General features: G+C 44.0%; 1 protein-coding gene across 2 annotated transcripts in view; it reads right to left on the bottom strand.

Moving 5' to 3' along the window:
- LOC119178529 (hemocytin) overlaps nucleotides 1–19854 on the bottom strand; it is a 159969-nt gene that overhangs the window by 120586 nt on the left and 19529 nt on the right. For both annotated transcript variants that reach the window (XM_075889204.1, XM_075889212.1), the window contains exons 9-19: nucleotides 18731–18962; nucleotides 15915–16203; nucleotides 15735–15818; nucleotides 14532–14838; nucleotides 12484–12654; nucleotides 11243–11468; nucleotides 8190–8408; nucleotides 7221–7346; nucleotides 3679–3917; nucleotides 2585–2766; nucleotides 1646–1920 (exon numbers count right to left, since the gene is read on the bottom strand). In XM_075889204.1, coding sequence (XP_075745319.1) covers nucleotides 1646–1920; nucleotides 2585–2766; nucleotides 3679–3917; nucleotides 7221–7346; nucleotides 8190–8408; nucleotides 11243–11468; nucleotides 12484–12654; nucleotides 14532–14838; nucleotides 15735–15818; nucleotides 15915–16203; nucleotides 18731–18962 — 2350 coding nt within the window. The remainder of the gene's footprint in view (nucleotides 1–1645; nucleotides 1921–2584; nucleotides 2767–3678; nucleotides 3918–7220; nucleotides 7347–8189; nucleotides 8409–11242; nucleotides 11469–12483; nucleotides 12655–14531; nucleotides 14839–15734; nucleotides 15819–15914; nucleotides 16204–18730; nucleotides 18963–19854) is intronic.

Raw genomic sequence — 19854 nt, 5'->3', positions numbered from 1 at the left:
CTGAAGAGAAATGAAGGGGGGACACGGGGGCACATTCTGGAAATTGGAGGAACAGAACGCGTCAGCATTCCGTTTCTTCAGGACGATTATCTATTGAACTACCAGTCACATGTGGCTGGTAAAGCAATAGATAATCGGCCTGCTTCTCGCAATCTTGTTTATCAATAAACTCGAATTTAACAACTGTGGAAATTCACTTTGAAAGAACTGCCAAGCTGTGCTTCTGTAAGCGTGAGTATATACGCTGGCAGACGCGCCGCAATCACACTGGAGCAAAATATCAGCCGTAACACTTTTATACCTGAATTGCCAGCTTTTCGTCTTAAAATTTCTATTACGCAAGAACACTGTGATACAGTCACGTGGTCGTAACATCAAAGGAGGCAGTAGTGAGCGGCTTTGATACGGAACTATTTGGGCGGTTAACGAGATGTCGTACTACAAGCGATTTACGTTGTACACCCCCCGCCGCGGTGGTCTAGTGGCTAAGGTACTCGGCTGCTGACCCGCAGGTCGCGGGTTCAAATCCCGGCTGTGGCGGCTGCAATTCCGATGGAGGCGGAAATGTCGAGGCCCGTGTGCTCAGATTTGGGTGCACGTTAAAGAACCCCAGGTGGTCAAAATTTCCGGAGCCCTCCACTACGGCGTCTCTCATAATCATATGGTGGTTTTGGGACGTTAAACCCCACAAATCAATTAATACGTTGTACACTGACACAGGCGAAGAGAGTGCCGGCCGTCGGTAATCTGATCTGTGGTTTAGGCACGTCGGCATTTTACACGCGGCATGGAACATAAAGAGTATTATCCCTGATGGCATCCCTGGCTCCAGAATAAAGTCAGCTGTTCGCACTTTCACACTCAAGCCTATCAGAAGAAGTGTATTATCGTCTTGAATTGGGCTGATTGGTACATGATGAAACAGCGCTTCAACACGACGGAGAGGCTATGTGTGTTTTTGTCGTCTCGTCTGCGTCCTAATGCAGCGCTGCTTCTTCTTTCAAAGTCCATCAGAAGAGTCTGATATAATGTAGAAGGTTTCCAGAGGTTCACAAAAAGCGGCAGTTGTACTTCGTGTAACAAAGCTGGTTACATAGAAATACAAGAAGGAGCGCGCGTGGCAATATTGTCACCGAAATTTGTGCCATGACAAAAGAGTTATAATTAATAGTCAGTGTTCAGGGTTCAGCTTAAACTGAGGATGACGCCGCGAGCAATGGAAAGAAAAATGGTAGGTGTAACCTTAAGAGACAAGAAGAGAGCAGAGTAGATTAGGGAACAAACGGGGGTTAAGGATGTCATAGCTGAAATCAAGAAGAAGAAATGGACATGGACCGGGCATGTAGCGCGTAAACAGGATAACCGCTGGTCATTAAGGGTAACTAACTGGATTCCCAGAGAAGGCAAGCTGGTTAGGGGGAGACAGAAGGTTAGGTGGACAGATGAGATTGAGAAGTTTGCGGGTATAAATTGGCAGCAGCAAGCACAGGACCGGCTTAACTGGCGGAACATGGGAGAGGCCTTTGTCCTGCGGTGGACGTAGTCAGGCTGATGATGATGATGATAATGATGATGATTATAATTATGATGATGATTATGATGATGATGATGATGATGATGATGATGATGATGATGATCGAAATACCTCTCGAAGTAAGGATCGACGTCCACTTCCATGTGGCAAGGCTCGAACAGGGGAGACCTGAGCACCTCGCAGCGCTGCGTGGCCCAAGCAGTGCGGTGCGGCCTGTGCTCGCACACCTCGTGGCCGTCGGTAACCAAGGAGCCGTTGTTTCGGCACGCCTCCTGCAGCTTCCAGGCGTCCCCGAAGACGCGGACGTCACCTTCCGCCACGCCGCCGGAGGGCGTCTGGAAGTCGTTGGTTTGGTCGCCGTCGAAGTTGCCGCACAGCCCTTTCACCTGCCACGAAAGACGACGAGAGGTCGAGAAAGGCTCGCACTCGTTGAACAAGTAGGCGAACGCGGTCATAAAGCAAGCCAAAATTCACGTCGAGAAAAATGAGCGTGAAATAGTTGGTTAATATAATGTGTAAGTCGTGTTTATATTGCACGACGTGGTTTCTGTCACACGAATATGAAAGTATCGGAGAAATGCTGAAGCAGTGACGTTAGTTCTGGTGCACTTACTATAACCATAGCATTTCCAAGTGACTCTTGCATGCTTTGCGACAAACCGAAATATTTCGCGGATCGCCGGTTCCCACTAGCGCAGAAACTCTATCGCACGAACAAAATAACGTATGCATTTCGTTAAATTCATTTATTCACTTCTACTGTCCCTGGTGTCAGCGTTGTCAGCCTTCCTGCCTGGAAGGCGAGTTGGAATGTTAGTGAGCCTTCAAATCAACCTACTGCGGCTTTACTGGACGCGACAGTGTCAGAAAATTTTATTTATTTCGTTACTTTAGTTTGCTAACGGCACCAGAAGCTCTCCTTATTCAGCCACATATTGTTAGGGAGAGGGCGACGAAACGTTATTTGCCTACGTTCCCGGCTCAATCGAAGTACATCAGCAGTCATTCGTGTTCACTTATTGGACGGGGAACTGCACCGCTTTCTCTTACCCTCCCCCTCCAAGTAGGCTGCACGGCCAAGGACACCGTAGTTCCTTTGTCCCATTGCACGATGAGACCGACGTCAGTGAACACCGTCACGTGCAAAGTAGTCTCCCGTAGCAAGTAGCCCGGGCCGAACCTCACGACCGGCAGATTCTTCGAGGCACCCAACGTAATCAGTTCCTGGCCACCTAGAACAAGCAAAAAATTTTGCTCGCACATTCACGCCAGATAGAAATGAGAATGACAAAGCATTTGTTTCATTGGGACAAAATCTTCCTTTTTCATATTTTTCTTCCTTCTCTATTGAAATATTTTAGCCCCCTCTTCGTCCCTAATACAGAGTAGCATGCCAGCGATATATACACGTCGGCAAAACTCTGTTTTCCTAACAAAATCTCTCTCTCTCTCTCTCTCTCTCTCTCTCTCTCTCTCTCTCTCTCTCTTGTTTCATCGAAAGGTTGAACGTTTTGTTGTTCATCAGGTTCATCTGCTACAGTAAGGGCCCAGGAGAGGATGTCAGGGTGGAGTTCTGACTTCCACGGTTAGCACGAGTGTTTCGCGCCAGCACACACATTTCGCGGATTCAAGCAAAGCAATGAAGCCCCCTTTAATGAAAAAGAGCTTCCTAAAACTTTTGTTTTAATAGAACGTATCCTCTCTTTCTTGCTCAGTGGCTCTGGAAGCATCACGCCGTAGGTTACATACTAACTTGAGCGATTGAATAGTAAATGTTAAGCATTCCTTGGACGCTTAAAACGCCGACATGCTTCCTTAGAACTATCTGATTGCCTAAAAAATGATGAATACATCAGTGGTGGGCGGCTAAATGATTATGGCAGCCATGCAGGTAATGAAAATAAGCTGATCTTGATAAAACGTGGGACAAAAATTTCAGAATCAGTATACTCGTACAACTTACTTACTAAAGACTGTCTTTTCTAGTAAAAAATATTCGTTTACGGTACGCTAATTGATGTTCCATGTAAATTGCATGTCATGTGCGCCTATACTGAAGGTTATATGACATGCAAGACCTGGAGTGCGTCGTATCGATATCGAAAACGTCGCCTATGGCACCACGGCGCGTGCAGCCAACTCACGGGCAACGATCCTAGCCGTCCTCTTGCAGACGTTGTCTCCCGCAGCGCAGGGCATGCTCTGAAGGGTGACCTCGAACTGGCTGCCGTCGGACAGTCTCCCTTTGGCCATCATCAGCTCGCAGTCGGATCGGAAGTCGTAGATGTGCCCGTCGAACGAGTTGAAGTGCGACTCGCCCCAGGCGGTACAGACTCCGGGGCAGTCTTTCTTGTCACACTCCCATAGGCCTCCGCTGCACGTACTGTTTCCAAGAGAAGGAAGATCGTGGATATTCTTAACCTTGTCAGCTTATATTTTTCCAAGGGAAAAAGAAGCACGTGGGAGAAATTGTCTCGCAATGAAACTTCGAAGCCATTTAGCGCGACTTGTCTGCTTTAGCAAGGTATGTTGTTGCTCTAGTCGGTTCATAGATTCCGCAAAATTCTTTAACAGTGCAAAAAGAGAGGATGCAGCAGCGTCTACGTTTCTATATTTCTGCTTTCGTCCCGTCTTCTCGTCGAGCTTAAAATTTTGCTGAGTAGCTGCGTCGCCTGACACATTGATCTATTTATTTATTGATTGACTGCTTAACTGATTGATTGAATATTGAATTGATTGATTGACTTACTGATTGATTGGTTGACTTACTTATTGATTAAATAAATATTTCTTTGATTCATTGATTGTTTGAAGAATCGATTGACTGGTTATTATTAAGCAAATCGATTGATGGAACAATCGGTTAATTGATCTAATATAACTTGATTAACTGATTACTGATCTGACTGATTGATTACTTAATAAATTGAATGACATAATATTTATTAAGTCGGTTGGTTGATTAATTAATTCATTGATTGAATATTTATTTCATTGATCGATCGAATATTTAATTGAATAATTGATTAAAATTGATTGAATGAATAACTGATTAATTTATTAATAAATGAGTGACCGAGTGATAAATTATTTGATTGATTATTTGACTAATTGATAGGATGGAATATTAGTCGATTGATTAAATATTTATTGCATCGAATGAATGATTTAGTAATGCATAGATTACTTTACTAATAAATCGATTGATTGAATATTTATTTATAGAATTGATTGATTATTTAGTGAATAGGTTGACTAAATACTTAATTATTGAATTGATTGATCGAATAATTGTTGCATTCATTGATTGATCAACTATTGAATCGACTGATTGATTGACTAACAAATCAATTGATTGATTCATTGATTACCTGAATGAATAATAAATTGATTGATTGAGTAATATATTATCGACTGATTTAATGATTGACTGATTGAATAATAAATCGATTAGTTGATGCAATAATGAATTGATTGATTGAACAACAAATTGATTGATTGACTGAATAACAAATTGACTGACTGATTGATGAATTAATCAATTGATTGATTAAATATAAACAAAATGGTTCATTTGATGAGCAATGAATTGACTGATTGATTGGTTTATTAATCAATAATTGGTTGGATAAAAAGTCTATTGGTTGATTGATTATTGATAAATATATTAATTCATAAATACGTAATGAATCCATTGATTGAAATAATATTGAATCTAATGAATAATTGATTAATTGTTTGATTGATCGACTATTCATTTGATTGAATGACTGGTTGATTATTTGATTCAGTTTAGAATAAATAATGAATCGACTAATTCATTATTATTGAATTGATTGATTGAAAAATAATTTAATTGTAAGTTTGAATGATTGATTATATATTTGATTGATTATTATTTACGGGTTGATCGATTAAATAATGGACTAGTTGATATACTAATTATTAATTGGAGCAGTGATAGATTCATGGAATAATCAATCAATTGATTCATTTGCCAGTGAATCACTTAATTGATTAATTATTGAATTGACAGATTGATCAGTGAATTGATTGAATAATAATGAGTCGATTGACTTATTAATAAATAAATTGACTAATTCATATGTAATTAATTATTCGACTGATTGAATTAATACTGAATTTATTGAAAACTCGATTGACGAATCGAATTATTGATCATTTGATTGATAATCAATCAATTGATTGAGTGAATAACGAATTGATTAACGAATGGTTAATAATTCGATTGATTGATTAACTAATGAATCGATTGGTTGATTGAATAATAAGTCGAATGGTTGATTGGTTAAAAGGCCAACTAGCTGATTGCTTAATAGGTCGATTGATTGATTGACTAATGAATCGATTGATAGATATAATAATGAATCGGCTGGTTAGTTCAATAATGAATCGATTAATTGAACATAAATTGACTAATTGATTGGTTGACTGATTGAATAATGAAATGATCGACTAATGAATGGATTGAATTAATGCTTGAATATCCAGCTGAATAATGAATGGATTGATTGATTGATTAATGAATTGACTGATTATTGAATGCTTGAGGGATCACTAAATTGACTGTTTGATTATTAACACATTTATTGTTTATTCATTAATTTATTTGATTTGTTAATTGATTGATTCTTTGACTGATTGATTATTAAGTCGATATACTGATTGAGTAATTAAACGATTGATTTGTGTGTTAATGAGTCGACTGATTGATTAGTAATGAATTGATTTATTGATTAGGGAAAATAATGTTTGATTGATTAACTGATTGTTCAATTAATCAATTGATTGAATAATCATTTATTCGATCAATTGGTTATTCAATACATTGACTGATAAATAATAAATTGGTTGGTTAATATACTGCTTATTGAGCCGATTGAAAGATTAATGAATCAATTGATTGATTAGTTAATGAATCGATTGGTTAAATATTCGATAAATTGAATAATGCATTGATAATTGTCGAATTGATTGATTGAAGTATTAAATAATCGAATAAATGATTGATTGATAAATGAATCGATTGACTGATTAATTGACGAATGAATTGAATATTGATTCAATTGAGTGATTGATTGATTAATATATAGACTAATTGATTGATGAATGAATTGATTGATCAAATAGTTAATGAATAGACTGATTGATGGAATAACTGGTTGATTGAATAATAAATTGACTGATTGAGTAATAAATTGATTGATTGAAATATTGATTGAATGAGTAATAAGTCTATTCGTTGATTGAATAATGATTTGATTGAATGAATAATTACTGATGATTTGCTTGATTGATTGACTAAATAATGAATTGACTGAATGAATTGACTGAAGCCTAAATGATGGATCAACTGATTGATTGATTAATCAATCGACTGACTGATTAATTAATATGTCGATTGACTGTATAATAATAAACCAACTGACCGAATAATTAGGAAATTGATTGGTTGGTTGATTTTAAATCGATTGGTTGTTTGATGAGTCAATTGGTTCGTTGATTGAATGATGAGTTGATTCATCGGTTGATTGACTATTAATGAATCAACCAATTGGTCGATTGATTGATTGATTGATTGAGCCAGCCTCTGGAGCTTTCACCTGTCTGTTCACGACATCGAGGGATAGCAGTGCATCAAGTGCGCAATTTCCTTCTCACTCACCACTTGTTGCAGTCCCTTTGAATCTCCGAGCTCGGTGGGAAGACCTTGCCGCCATGCTTGCAGCCGCATTCACTTTGAGGAACGCAGCTATTGGTTGACGGCTGCAGTACGAAGCCAAGTTTGCATCTGCAAAGGGGCACATCATGGCATTGGTTCATCAGTGACACAGCAAGCTCGTTTTCAGCAAGTGTTTCAGAAACCTACAGAACGGATGCGTCCATGTAAATGTTTTAACAGCTGAATTTCATAGTGTTTTTTTTTTCGCTGGCAAGTCGTTAGTGCGCACTGAAGTGCATATTAAATATCTGTCCTCTAGGCTATTTTCAAAGTTGTTGTTTTGTTCTTGAAGCCATTGCACCAGCTTGCATACAGCTTAGCTCAAGACAAGGTTTTGGGTACCTGGTGGGTACAGCGAAAAGTGTAGGGGAGCCTAGTCATTTATGTGTATACCCAAGAAAATGTGCGTTAATGGGACCATTCTTTCGCATTTCTATCAACAGTACAGACATGCTTGCAGATTTCCTCATCACAAATGCCAGCGAATTCTCATGTAAAGCGATACACCCCCCTAATGTGATAGAGGACATACTTGATAGCGTGAAGTTGGAAAGACACTCAAAATGTATGAAAGACAAGTTTACTTTCAAGGACATTTTTATATAGCCTCAACCTTGCTCTCTAATCTCACGCTTGTCATGTGTGCCAAGAGCGCCCGATAGAATCTCCTTGTAAAGCGACACAGTGCAGTAATGTTATATAGGACAGACTAGATAGCGCAAGAGGCGGAAGGAGGAGTGAAGCGGATGAAAGAAAAGTTCAGTTTTATTATCTTTAGAGGCCTCGACCCATCTCTCCAGTCTCACTCTCACCGGGTGTGTCGACTATACAGCGCCCGATGCACAACCCTTCTTTTATCTCCGTTTCTCGGTTCCCCACAACTTATCACCGCCGCGTTCTGTGAAATCTTACCGACAGCCGGGTTGACACTCGTTGTTGCCGCACGAAGCATCTGCGTTGACGTTGTCGCAAGTCAGGGGACAGGCATCCAGGCACTCCGTGTACTCGGAGTTCGCGTCGTGGGCGCACCGCTGCGACGAGGTCCTTTCTTCGAAGATGCTCGGGGGCGGCAAGTCGGGCGAGTGACCCCCCTCCTCGTCCATGCAGTCCCACTCACCATTGTCGCACTCGCTGCAGCCGAAGAACAGCGCCAGATCGTAACTGTTGGCGTTTTGTACCCCAAAACCGCGATACGATTACGAGGGACGACGTAGTGGAGGTCTCTGGAAATTTACACCATCTGATTTACTTTAGCGTGCACCGGAATCGAAGTACAGGGATCCCTATAATTTCGCCTTGATGGAAACGTGGCCGCTGTGATCGATCCGGTGACCTTCAGGTGGGAACTAGAGTTTCATAACCACCAGACCACCACGGCGGGGGACGAGGGATCAGAAAGAATGAATGGGGAGTGTCAAGAACGTGGGCGTGCTCTACTTGAAGAGAACAGTATAGCTTTTGAAATAATGAGAGCTGTCACTACCACTACTAAAGGAAGTCACGCGAGGAAACCCATACGGATTTCTCAAACGGAGACCTTCGGCGTTGAAGAAACCTTTATGCTGGTTTTGTGATTGCAGAATGGACCGAATCTACGCAAGGCTTCTATATCAACCACCTGAGCAAACCAGTGAGAAAAGCAAGCTATGGGTTGTAAACGCAGGCAACAAAAAAAACATTTTACGCAGATTCTCGCGAGATGAAGGTGTCCTAATGAAATGAAAACCTGTTATTCATACGACTGCAGCTGAATGCTGACAAGTTCTATCATTTCATTTTCTCGTCCATTCCTTATCCGATGCAAGAAGCACGCTTATTCGACTTTGCGCATTGTTTCGGTTTCCGAGAGTATCATTGTACTATCATGGCGAAATAATAGATGCAGACATTACATATAAAAAACAGCTAGGTGCACTGCTGCTTACTGGCACCCTCATTTGGTTATATCGACATTATGCCCCGCCCCCCCCCCCCCGTTTGACATTATCAACAATTTTAGCATATTAGCTCACGCGGTATTTCGACAAAAATGTTTGAGTTATACACATCAGAACACTATAAAGTGCGCAAACATGTAACATACAGTAGGTAGTTTGTCTTTTTTTCTTGTTTTTTGAAGCATACTCACGCATTCCACTTTATTTATCACGTCCTGTACTGATGACACTCCCTGCTCTGATGACATCAACTTTCATTAACCAATTTTCATCTCTCTCTTTTGAATTCATATCGGCTTACTTAATCTGAAAACACAACCGCACTGAGCTTACTTTCACTGTGCAGTACAGGTGCAAAAAGATAGCTACGCCTAAGGTGCCTAGTTGCGTGCTTTCTCCCGCGCATTGAGGCACAGTACTGGCACCCACATTGTTGCACTGAAATTAGCACGGGAAACTAATAGTACATATAGTTTGGCAAGACGAAACTACGCCCTAAAAGTACAAAAATAAGAAGCCCGCTCTTGATACAAGCCAGAGAACGGAGCGTCTCTCAGGTCAACGTGCAGCCGCTCGCCAAAGCAGTCGCAGTCTCCGCATCTTATGTTGCAAACAGAAGTCAAGCGGGAGTAACGTGATTAGATCTCGGTCGCGCTCGGAGGTCAAACTGAGAGCGCCTTAGAGCGCTCCGAGCTACAGAGTTAAGGGTTTACTGCTGGCTGTTTACAGTAACATTACTATATGCTGTCGCACAACAGATTTACCATCCATGAAAGATTGAGTAAGCGCGACTTCACGATCGAGGACGTAGATTCTACCTTCGTTGTCGATGTATACTTCAAAAAAACAAAAGCAAAGATATGATCTCTTGCTTTGTCGTGGTTACTTTTTCCATGTTTCAGTCTTGCCTTGGAGATATCTTCGACCAAGCAATATGCACCACTGAAATCTCTTAATTCCGCTTGCTGGCCCCGGTATATATATGCTTGTCTGATCATGCGAAAAACACTCTAATCAGATATACGCCACGGAAACAACCGGACAGTGAAGATGTCACCCTTTCAAATCAGTCATTAAACTTTACTCCTCAACTTGTGCAAAATTTTCAGAAAATGTCTTTATAGTATCTCTACCCTTCAGGTTTAGCAATGTGGATCCCGCGCGACGGTATACTGATTCTCAGCAGCGCCTAAAGGGAACTTTCCAGGGTGGCAGTGGATTATTCCCTCTGTCCACTCACTCGAAACGAGTGTTGATATTCTAGTACAACAAACGCATGCTTCTATTACGGCTGCACACGAAAGCAATGTGCATAAGAAAATAATCGTCATCATTTCAAGCATCATCATCATCACGCATTCGTTTTACTTATTTTTTATGCACTCCCCTCTGGACAACGTCCTGCGCGACTATGCTACTGCTGTTACTACTGCTACTACTACTACTTTCATTACTGCAACTCCTACTACAACTACTGCTACTACTACTACGATGACGACGAGGATGAATGAATGTAATCTGATTCCAATGACAGACGGGTGATATCTTTAGCGATTGGGGCTAATCCGGATTAGGCTTGATCGGGATCAGGTGCTGCCCCAAGGTCACATTCAATAACGGTCATGCCCGATGGGGATGAAAACAATTGCGATCTGCGCATCGAGATCTGTAACTACGTCCAAGTAGAAAGTATCGTTGCGTCTATATCAGTTTGCTTTCTACATCCTCGTAAAGTGGCACTTACTTTATCATGCTAGCTAACTAGCTAATGATAATATGCTAACATTAATATCGGTGGTTCGACGTCCCAAAACCACGAGATGATTATAAGAGACGCCTTAGTGGAGGGCTCCGGAACTTTCGACGATCCGGCGTTCTTTAAAGCAGTCGGACATCATACAATACACGCGCCTCTACAATTTCACCTTTATCGAAATGCGACCGCCACAAAACGGGATCGAACCACGACCTTTGGATCAGCAGCCGAGCACCGTATAGCAACTGTTCCACCGAGACGGACTGCCTTACCACAGTTGGCCGTTCATCTTGTGCATCGTTCCCGGAGCGTAGAGCTTATGCTTGTGAAGGCACGAGCAGTAGTCAGCCGTCAGGCAGAGCTGGTCCTTTTCGTAGCCGTCCTTGCATACGCAGCCTTCCACGCACGTCGAGTTTGCCGTTTCGCCCAGAGCCACTTCGAAACAGCTTTTCTGCCGTGCGCACTCGCTCCATTTCATGTCACTGGGACACCTCATGCCTAGGAAAAATGCGGTGTTCAGTTACACGATCAGTCAAGGCATAACGGAAGTACGTAGACGTTATAGGATTATAAAGATGAATTTCATGCATGTTGGCAGGTTGCGTCACAGTGGCAATACGATTACATTAAATACACCAGACAGCGTACGGCGCACCATCAACGTGAGCGCCGCTCGCAGCGGCTGTCATAAGAATGTCATTTTTGCAAATACTGTATATTATTATTATATAGAATAAACTTCTGAATTTCTAACGTTATGCAAGTTCTAAAGTACGTTAAATTAAGTCACCCTGTAAATATCACCTGCAAAGGAGGCAATAGATACTGATGCCGTCCTAAGTGCAAGCGTTAGATAGTTCCCGAGAAGGACACTGATTTGGTAGTTAACATTCGTAAACACTTATGAACGCTTTTAACCTTCACGTTTAGGCTTTCGACTGTGCATGTAAGCATACTGCATAATAAGAAAAACGTTTCCTTTGAAAAGATATCTCGTATCTATAACCCCTTGGCATTAATTTTAAGAATATTCAACAGGACAGTGCGTCCGAGTGATAGTTGGCTACATGGGTGTTGCCAAGGGGGAGTCGCGGTGTTCCAACCCCACACCCTCTCAAAATGTTTCGATATTTCCGGCCTATATATATACAGGCACACATTCAAAAGCACGCACGAACGTACATAAAGTATGCTTGAAGCCGCCTCCCCCCCCCCCCGCCCCTGGAAAAAAAACCTTTCTGGCTACACGTCTGCTTGGAAATAATGCTCTTTGCCTTCTGTTATAAAGTAAGTTCATGTGGAGAAAACACTGACGGTGCCTCGGCGTGCAAGTTAGTGTTTTTTTTATTGCCATCGTAGCGCTTTTATAAATAAAGCACCCATAAACGCTGAATGGCGTCTTCCGCCGGTGATCTTCCAAATGCTCAGTGAACTGCATGCAGTATAAATTAGGTACGTATGTGCTATCAAGGCTACGTACAGAAAAGCGAAGACAGTTGTTCGGGATACTCACTGCAGAGGGAGAAGTGACGGCGCCATTGCGTGAGGCGGCCCTTCCGGGCACACTCGGCTGCGTACTCGGCCAGCGATGGACAAACGCAGTCCTTCAACGACCCACGGCATGCGCACGTCTGGTGCAGGCACGCCTTGTAGTACGGCTCCGGGTCCACCAGCAGCTGACACTCTGCGATTACGCAACCAGCGTTCGGGTCAAGAGGAAACACCTCGTTGGTATGCTTGCGCGCGTCAGGCGCTGTTCCCGTCCCGATATCTCATCGCAAAAGAAAGCTAACGTTGTAGTCAGTAATAGCATATTTTACTTCTACCGCTGCTCGTCAACGAGATAATATTACCAATTCCCGATTCGATCCTTCAGAGAAACTTGAACAAGGGTACAGTGGCGCTCAATGCAAGCTGCGACATCGTGGCCATGATTGAGGGGCTCCCAAGCTTGCGGTGTAACGCTGGCAAACGTGAAACAGATTTTGCGATTACCAGGAGTCGGAACAGTGTTTACGACGTTGTTTTCTATGTTAGCGCCACCACGGAGCGTTGGCGTCATTTTCACCACATACAGAATCTTGTAACTTCTGTTGGGCGCCACTGTATGTACATTACGCTCCCTACACGAGAAGCGCGACAGCAGTCTGCGAGGCAACAGCCCGCACCAACCACAAGAAAAAACTGCCTATGGTTAATCGACGTTAATCAGTGACGTTTAGTTAGCTAGCGGGTTGTCAGTATTGCACATTTTTGATAATGTATAAGCTTGATCGGGTAACTGTTTATGATGATCATGTTTATGAAGGCAGGCTACGTCATTATACATGGAAATAGTACAGAAAGAGATAAAGGGAGAGAGATTGCAGAAGACGACGAGGGGTTGGCTACAAGAATCATCCTCTAGGCTGCAGCTATTCACCTCAGATGATAATAGAAGAGAAAAAATACAGTAAAGAGTGCCATGATGGTTATACATATAGTGTAGTGCGAATATAAAATGCATAAAATACAAAAGTTCAGTACTATCGCTTCGAGAACAAACTGAATTTGTACGGCCATGGCCGCTTTCTTTTTCTTTTACGTTTACTCGGCATTGATGTGTGTTAATATCGTCAACACAAGCTTATACGCGTTTACCAGTATTAGAAACTTCTTTAGTGAATAATGAACAACAAAACAAGCAAGAAGTATTAGTGACATATCAGGCTCGTAGCAGTGCTTCAACGATAATACTCGCTGACAAGAAAATTTCGGAATACCTGATCAGCGTCGGCCCAAGGTTGACCTGCATAACCCAATAGAGTTCTTCATGCCAGACCATACCAGAATTTTAAGACCAAATTGTTCCTACTTGAAGTGCCTTCTCAGATGACTATTCATTTATTATTGGAATGGTTTACAGCCGGTTATATGTGGTCTACGGGGCATGATAAATAATCGCACACCTTCTCTGTCAGTGCATCTGCTTCAACTCCGAAAAAGCAGTGCTCTCAGACACACTAGGCCAGCTAGACAACCATGAGACCTAAATCCCAGGGCACTGGCCTACTTGGTTTTAATAGCCTATAGCAACCCCACTCTTGTGATATCTTTATTGTGCGTCTACTTTTCTCTTCACCTTCCCTCCCATCTTTCTTCCTCCTCCCCTTAGTGCGGGGTAGCGAGCCGGATGCTAAAATTCTGGCTGACCTCTCTGCCTTTCTCTCTCTCTCTCTCAACGTGAGAACGTGAGCCGCTTGGAGGGTATTGTTATGGTTTGCTTCAGAAAGTGGACCAAACAAGTTGAGACTGTTGGACAATGTTGGTTTACCACTTTTGAGCAGTGTTATAGTCGTGATTTTGCAGTATTTTCCCACACTCTACTTCTTTTCCATTTTTTACAAACCCTTTCTCCTTCCCAAGTACAGAATATCAAACTGGATACTCCTTCAAGTTAACCTTTCTGTTTTTCCTTTATCTCTCCGTCTCCCCTTCCCCCCGGTCTCTCTCTACAGTTTATTGCAAACCGCGAATGAAATAGGAGTACTTTGTTAACCAACGCAAGTCACTAATACGAACCTTTAAACGCCTCCCCGTAGATCTCCTTGCAGAGGTCCTTGGCCCGCGACGCCCTCTGCGGCGACCGCTCGCAGGGGTGCTCCTCGACGCCGTCTTCTTCGTCGCACGAAGCGTCCACCTTCCACTTGTCGACGAACGTGCGCACGTTTCCTTCCACGTCGCCAGCTGGCGTGAGGAAGTCGTCCTTCTGGTTCCGGTTGTTGGTGCCGCACAGTCCCCGCAGTTGGCCGCTCAAGCTGGCGGGGCTGTCGATGTGCAGGCGCCCCTTCCTGTTCCATTGCAGCACGATGCCGTTGGAGAATGAGGCCTGCAGTGAGCAGGAGCGGCAGGCATCTCAGAGCGGGAGGCACATAGCACGGCGGCGCACTCCATCAGTCGTGAGGTGTGTCCTACTATAGAATCAACATCGAATTCCACAGCAGTCGCAGTTCAGTCGAGTTGATATCTCATGACGTTTTGAGGGTTCAGCGCAACTCAGAGGAAAATTAAACAATGTTAGGCGCAGAAGGGAGGATGCTGTCATCTCGTCATCCCTTTCAACCCTATTTTAGTTTTCTTTTACTGCGTTTTATCAGCACTTAACACTCACAAACGTGTTGAATACCTTTCAACAGCTACCACCAGGCTGCTTTATTGGTTACTTTTCATTCACATGGCCTATAGCTACTGAAAGCAAATATGATTCTTTCAGTGAACACCTCCTACCTCGAAACGTCTTGATGATGCTCAGCATTAGTTCAAGGTGTAATGTTGGTTGTTTACAATTATCATTTTCTTTCATGGCAGACACGAAATTCACAAACATTCATGTTGCTCCTCCCCCCCGCCTCTCTGACTATGACGCTATACATATGATGCGCAGCCGCAATGCACCAGTGGTGCAACAATGAAGCAACAAGCTCGGGCTCAGAGCAAATAAACAAGTTTTCAATCTTCATTCTTTAAAAAAATGCAACGCATGCCTTCATTTTGTATCAATGTCTGAGATAAATTAGGAATTCATACCTGTGCATTGAATTTCACCATTACAGCATGCCTAAATACAAGCTAGGAAGAAGTTATCCAAGACATGTGTAAGTAAGCATGTGCGAGACGTGCTTACGTATTTTTATTCGCACTTACGCTTAAGTTCGGCTCAATGCTAGGGCAGGCCAGAAATCAGAACATAAATATTTTATAAATGTGAAGTGTTCTTTCACTTACCTGCGTTACTTCAGAGGAAGGCCTGTAGACGACCACGATGTCGCTAGAAAATGGAAGTTTCACCTTCTCTCCATTTACGAATACCTTTGAGTTCAGAAAGAAAATGATGATTATCTTAGAACACCGAGTAAAACAAACGAACACAAGAGCGTACGCATTATGTGTCACCATATTATTCACCTTTTCGTGGGCGATCACGATGGTGCTGTCTGTCATGGTCACGGTGGTCATCTTAGAGCAGTCCAGTGCATTATCTCTGAAACCCTTTCCGGACGACACCTCTACTTCGTGGCAGTGGCCCGTCTCTTGGACGATGCTGAAGTTCTGCGATCGCACTAAATAGTACGGGCATCGGCCTCTGAACTCGAATGTCTTGCCGTCGAAGGTCGAGAAGAAGGGATCGCCATTGGCCACGCACCGCGATGGACAGTCCTTTGTGGTACACCGCCACTCTCCCTTGCTGCACTCACTGCATAGGACAAAGATTGCGTCACTGCAACGGGTACCCAAGGACAAGTGTGCGCAAGAAGACAGATGTACAAAGAGCCGTAGGTAATGAGCCAAACTGTGAACAACCTGCTAGAGATATAAGTGTCACATATTCACCCATGTAACTTGACTTCCGAGGGTTTCTGACACCCAAGTTCATAAAACGTGTTCGTTCTGAGGAGCTAGTCATACATCGTGGAAAAAAAAAGAAAGAAAATTTGTAGGCTAGCCAATACACTCGTCTAGGACCACAAGAAGGTTGAAGCTATATGTTGGGGACCGTGGGGCTATCGAACCATGCAGTTTCTATCCCACGAACATCGTTTTTCCTAAATTTTTGTAGTAACACGAACGGCGCAAAAACAAAGCTCGCTGGCAGTTCGCACGCTACGATGCACGAGATTTGAGTATCCAAATGATTATGGTGCCTTTTGTACGGCATGGTGGCTTTTCACTCAAGGCCACGTTCACATGAGACATATATTGAACAATAATATAGAGCAACAATTATACTTAGGCAGAAAATGAACCGCTAGCACCTAAGAAGCACCTGTGGACCACTTATGAGCCCGCAAAAATCAAAAGATTACTTTTGATTAATTAATTAATTAATTAATTCGTGGTAAATGGGTCATACGAAAAACAGAGCAACGCTAGCTTGGCTTGTGACGGTGCGCAACCATCGTGGGGCACTTGCGTTGTACTATTGGAGCAAATTTCACGTCAGATTAAACTATACTTGCGAGTGCTTGGCTCTAAGCGAAAAATTCTGCAACAGATATATGAGAAGGGGAGAGAGGGAAAGGTTCGGAAAACGACGACAACTTCTCACGGTACCAGGCCCCTTGAAATCTGGCTTTTTTGCAATAATTTTCATAGTGAGGAAAAGGCCAATTTAGAAATTCCCTTCGCTTTGCAGGTGGCCCTGCTAACGCGTCAGAAGTGCTTATGCCTGCGTGCAAAAAGGGGCTATACAACGACAGTGGTAAAGCAAGATGGCAATTTGGGCCAGTTGTATTCCGTTCATAATTGAAAACTTTGTTGAAGCGCACTAAAAAGCACACGGATAGAAGAGGCTGGCAAGGACAGCGCTTTTTTAGGGCGCTTCAACAAAATTTTCAATTATGAACAGTGGTAAACTTTAAAATATTTAAAATTACAACTTGGTTTTGAGAAGTTACGTTTCTTCAACAGTATCAAAGATCAATGAATACATCATCGCTTTTGTGTTCTGCGTCCATCAAACCTGTGGACCCTGTTTTACAGTGGAAGGACCCACACTGAGTCATAAAAATATGCTGAGGAGCCTATGTCGTTCAGAAACTTAAATACGCGAGTCGGATGGGTTCGACTACTATTTGTATTCTTGTCATTAAAAGTACATCGTCCAGTCGTTCAGTTATAAGGATCGCGCCTCTCTCAGTTATTCTCCTTGTTTCTCTAATATTCCGACTTGTATAAAAACTCCCAAGCATTTCCCCGAGGGTGAACATGGTTAAGTGCGAATGCACGGGGTGATGCTATGAGGGGTATTTATTAATTCGCACTATTATATTTATTATTCACACTATGGTGCCTTTATGGTGTAATGGTTCCTGGGAATCGCAATTTGATCACACGGGGGAGTTTGCGTTAACTCACTGGCGAATGCCAACGGATTTTAACTTTACTCCCCCTCATAGCATGCGAGCCCCGGACGAGCAAAGTCCAGGGCTCGCACCCTCTCCCGCGCGGCACGTTCACTGGCTTGAAAGGCTTCGGGAACGTCCACTCGCCGTTGACGATTGCGAGCGGCGTCTTGACGCCGGCCTTCATCGCCCTTCTCCGCCTGACGCTTGCGTTGTCATTCCGCTTCTTGGGCCGCGTTCGCGGCTCGATGCTGACGCCTCATCTCGGCCTCGCGAGCGCGCAATTCACCATCCGCTGCACGCTTCGCCCGCTTGTCCTCGGCCTCGCGAGCGCGCAGTTCGGCATCCGCTGCACGCTTCGCCCGCTTACGTTTGGTCTCACGAGCCCTTCGCAGCACCGCCTTGTCTTCCAACGTCGGCGAAACCACCGCGGTACCGTCACTTCCAACGACGGGTGCAGTGCTGGCATTCGGTTGTACTGCATTCGTTGTTGATGGTAGCGTTGCCTCCGGGACATCTATCGCACGACCCGCTCTCGACGGGAGACTGAGAGAGAAGGCAGGCGCACGAGAGAGAGGGGTGCGCGCGCAGCTGCAGCGAGCGAGGAGAGCGGAGGAGCGAGCGAAGGGGGGGGGGGGTATAAGGCGCGTTACTGACACCGATATCAGCGTCGCGTCCGTGGCTTATTCGGTAGAGCGTCGCGCTGCGGCCCGCCAAGTCCACTTTCTTTTAAAGATAGAGAGAAGACTGCGGACGCCGCCGACGGCGGTGGATGGTTTGGGGTCGCTTATAAAGTGCATTCACACTTAATATGTCAACTCACTGCGTTTAGACCTTTCGGCTAATACAGTTCGTTTTGCGGTTTATCTCCGCGCTCACCAGCTGTTGCACTCCTGCTTGACGAGCGAGCCGGGCTTGTACTCCCTGGCGTGCAGGGAGCACGGGCACTGTTCCCGGCGCACGCAGCGTCCGTCGTGCAGCAGCGTCCCGGCGGGGCAGTGGCAGCCGTCCACGCAGGGCCGGGACTCGCACGAGGCGTCGGGGTCGCGGCACGTACGCGTGCACGATGCCCCGCACTGAGTGTACACCATGCCCGCAGGACAGCGAGCCGCTGCTCCGAAGAAAAAGAAGAGAGCGAGGGAGAACAATATTAAAGGATCAATGATTAGGCGGATGCCTAATCAAACGCGATCATTTGCCGTCAACGGTGTCGGCGTCGCGCGTCGGTGGCGTCAACGCTAGTGAAGCGAAATCCATGATCACGTGATTACGTCGTCACATGACGTCACAAATTGCCAAAATATGTGACGCAATCCAGTAATGGCGTCACGCAATGCCGTACCACGTGATATCATCGCGTTATATCAATACGTCGTCTGTCCACAAAAATAAATACGTTTGCCTTCTAACCGTCTTCACAAATGCGTAAATGCCTGTACACGCGCTACCCGCACAGCCGCAAGCACGTGCTTGTGCCCCTGCCGCACCCAAGCGGAGGGTGAAAGAGCGTCGCTGATTCGCTCATTCGCCCTCTGCTTGGGTGCGGCAGAGGCCCCGGCACGTGCGTTGCGGTTGCGTTGGTAGCGCGTGTACAGCACCTAATGAACCAGCGAGCTTTCTTTGCAGTTTTACACGCCTAACGTTACCAGTTTTGCTACTTCCCCTGCTTTACCTATACGTCGCGCTTCAACTGGGCCCCAGGATCACAAAACTACACTTAAATAAAGAGAAAAAAAATACAAAGCTGCACTTTGATTCACCGGTATAAACCCAAGTATCGTGCTCGTAAACAGCTGTTGAAGATGGGAAATGGTGTGACGTGCCTTTTTGCTTTATTGACATCATAATGAACATTATGGCTAAAACTTCGCAAGTTTTTGTGATGCATACTATGCTTATTCATTTGATTGATTGATTTATTTATTGATTGATTGATTGATATATGGGGTTTAACGTTCCAAAACCACCATATGATTATGAGAGACGCCGTAGTGGAGGGCTCC

Source organism: Rhipicephalus microplus, chromosome 1, assembly GCF_043290135.1.
Source record: "Rhipicephalus microplus isolate Deutch F79 chromosome 1, USDA_Rmic, whole genome shotgun sequence".
NCBI classification, from domain to species: Eukaryota; Metazoa; Arthropoda; class Arachnida; order Ixodida; family Ixodidae; genus Rhipicephalus; species Rhipicephalus microplus.
The sequence above is the reverse complement of the archived record's forward strand: the minus strand, read 5'-3'. Positions and strand labels throughout refer to the sequence as shown.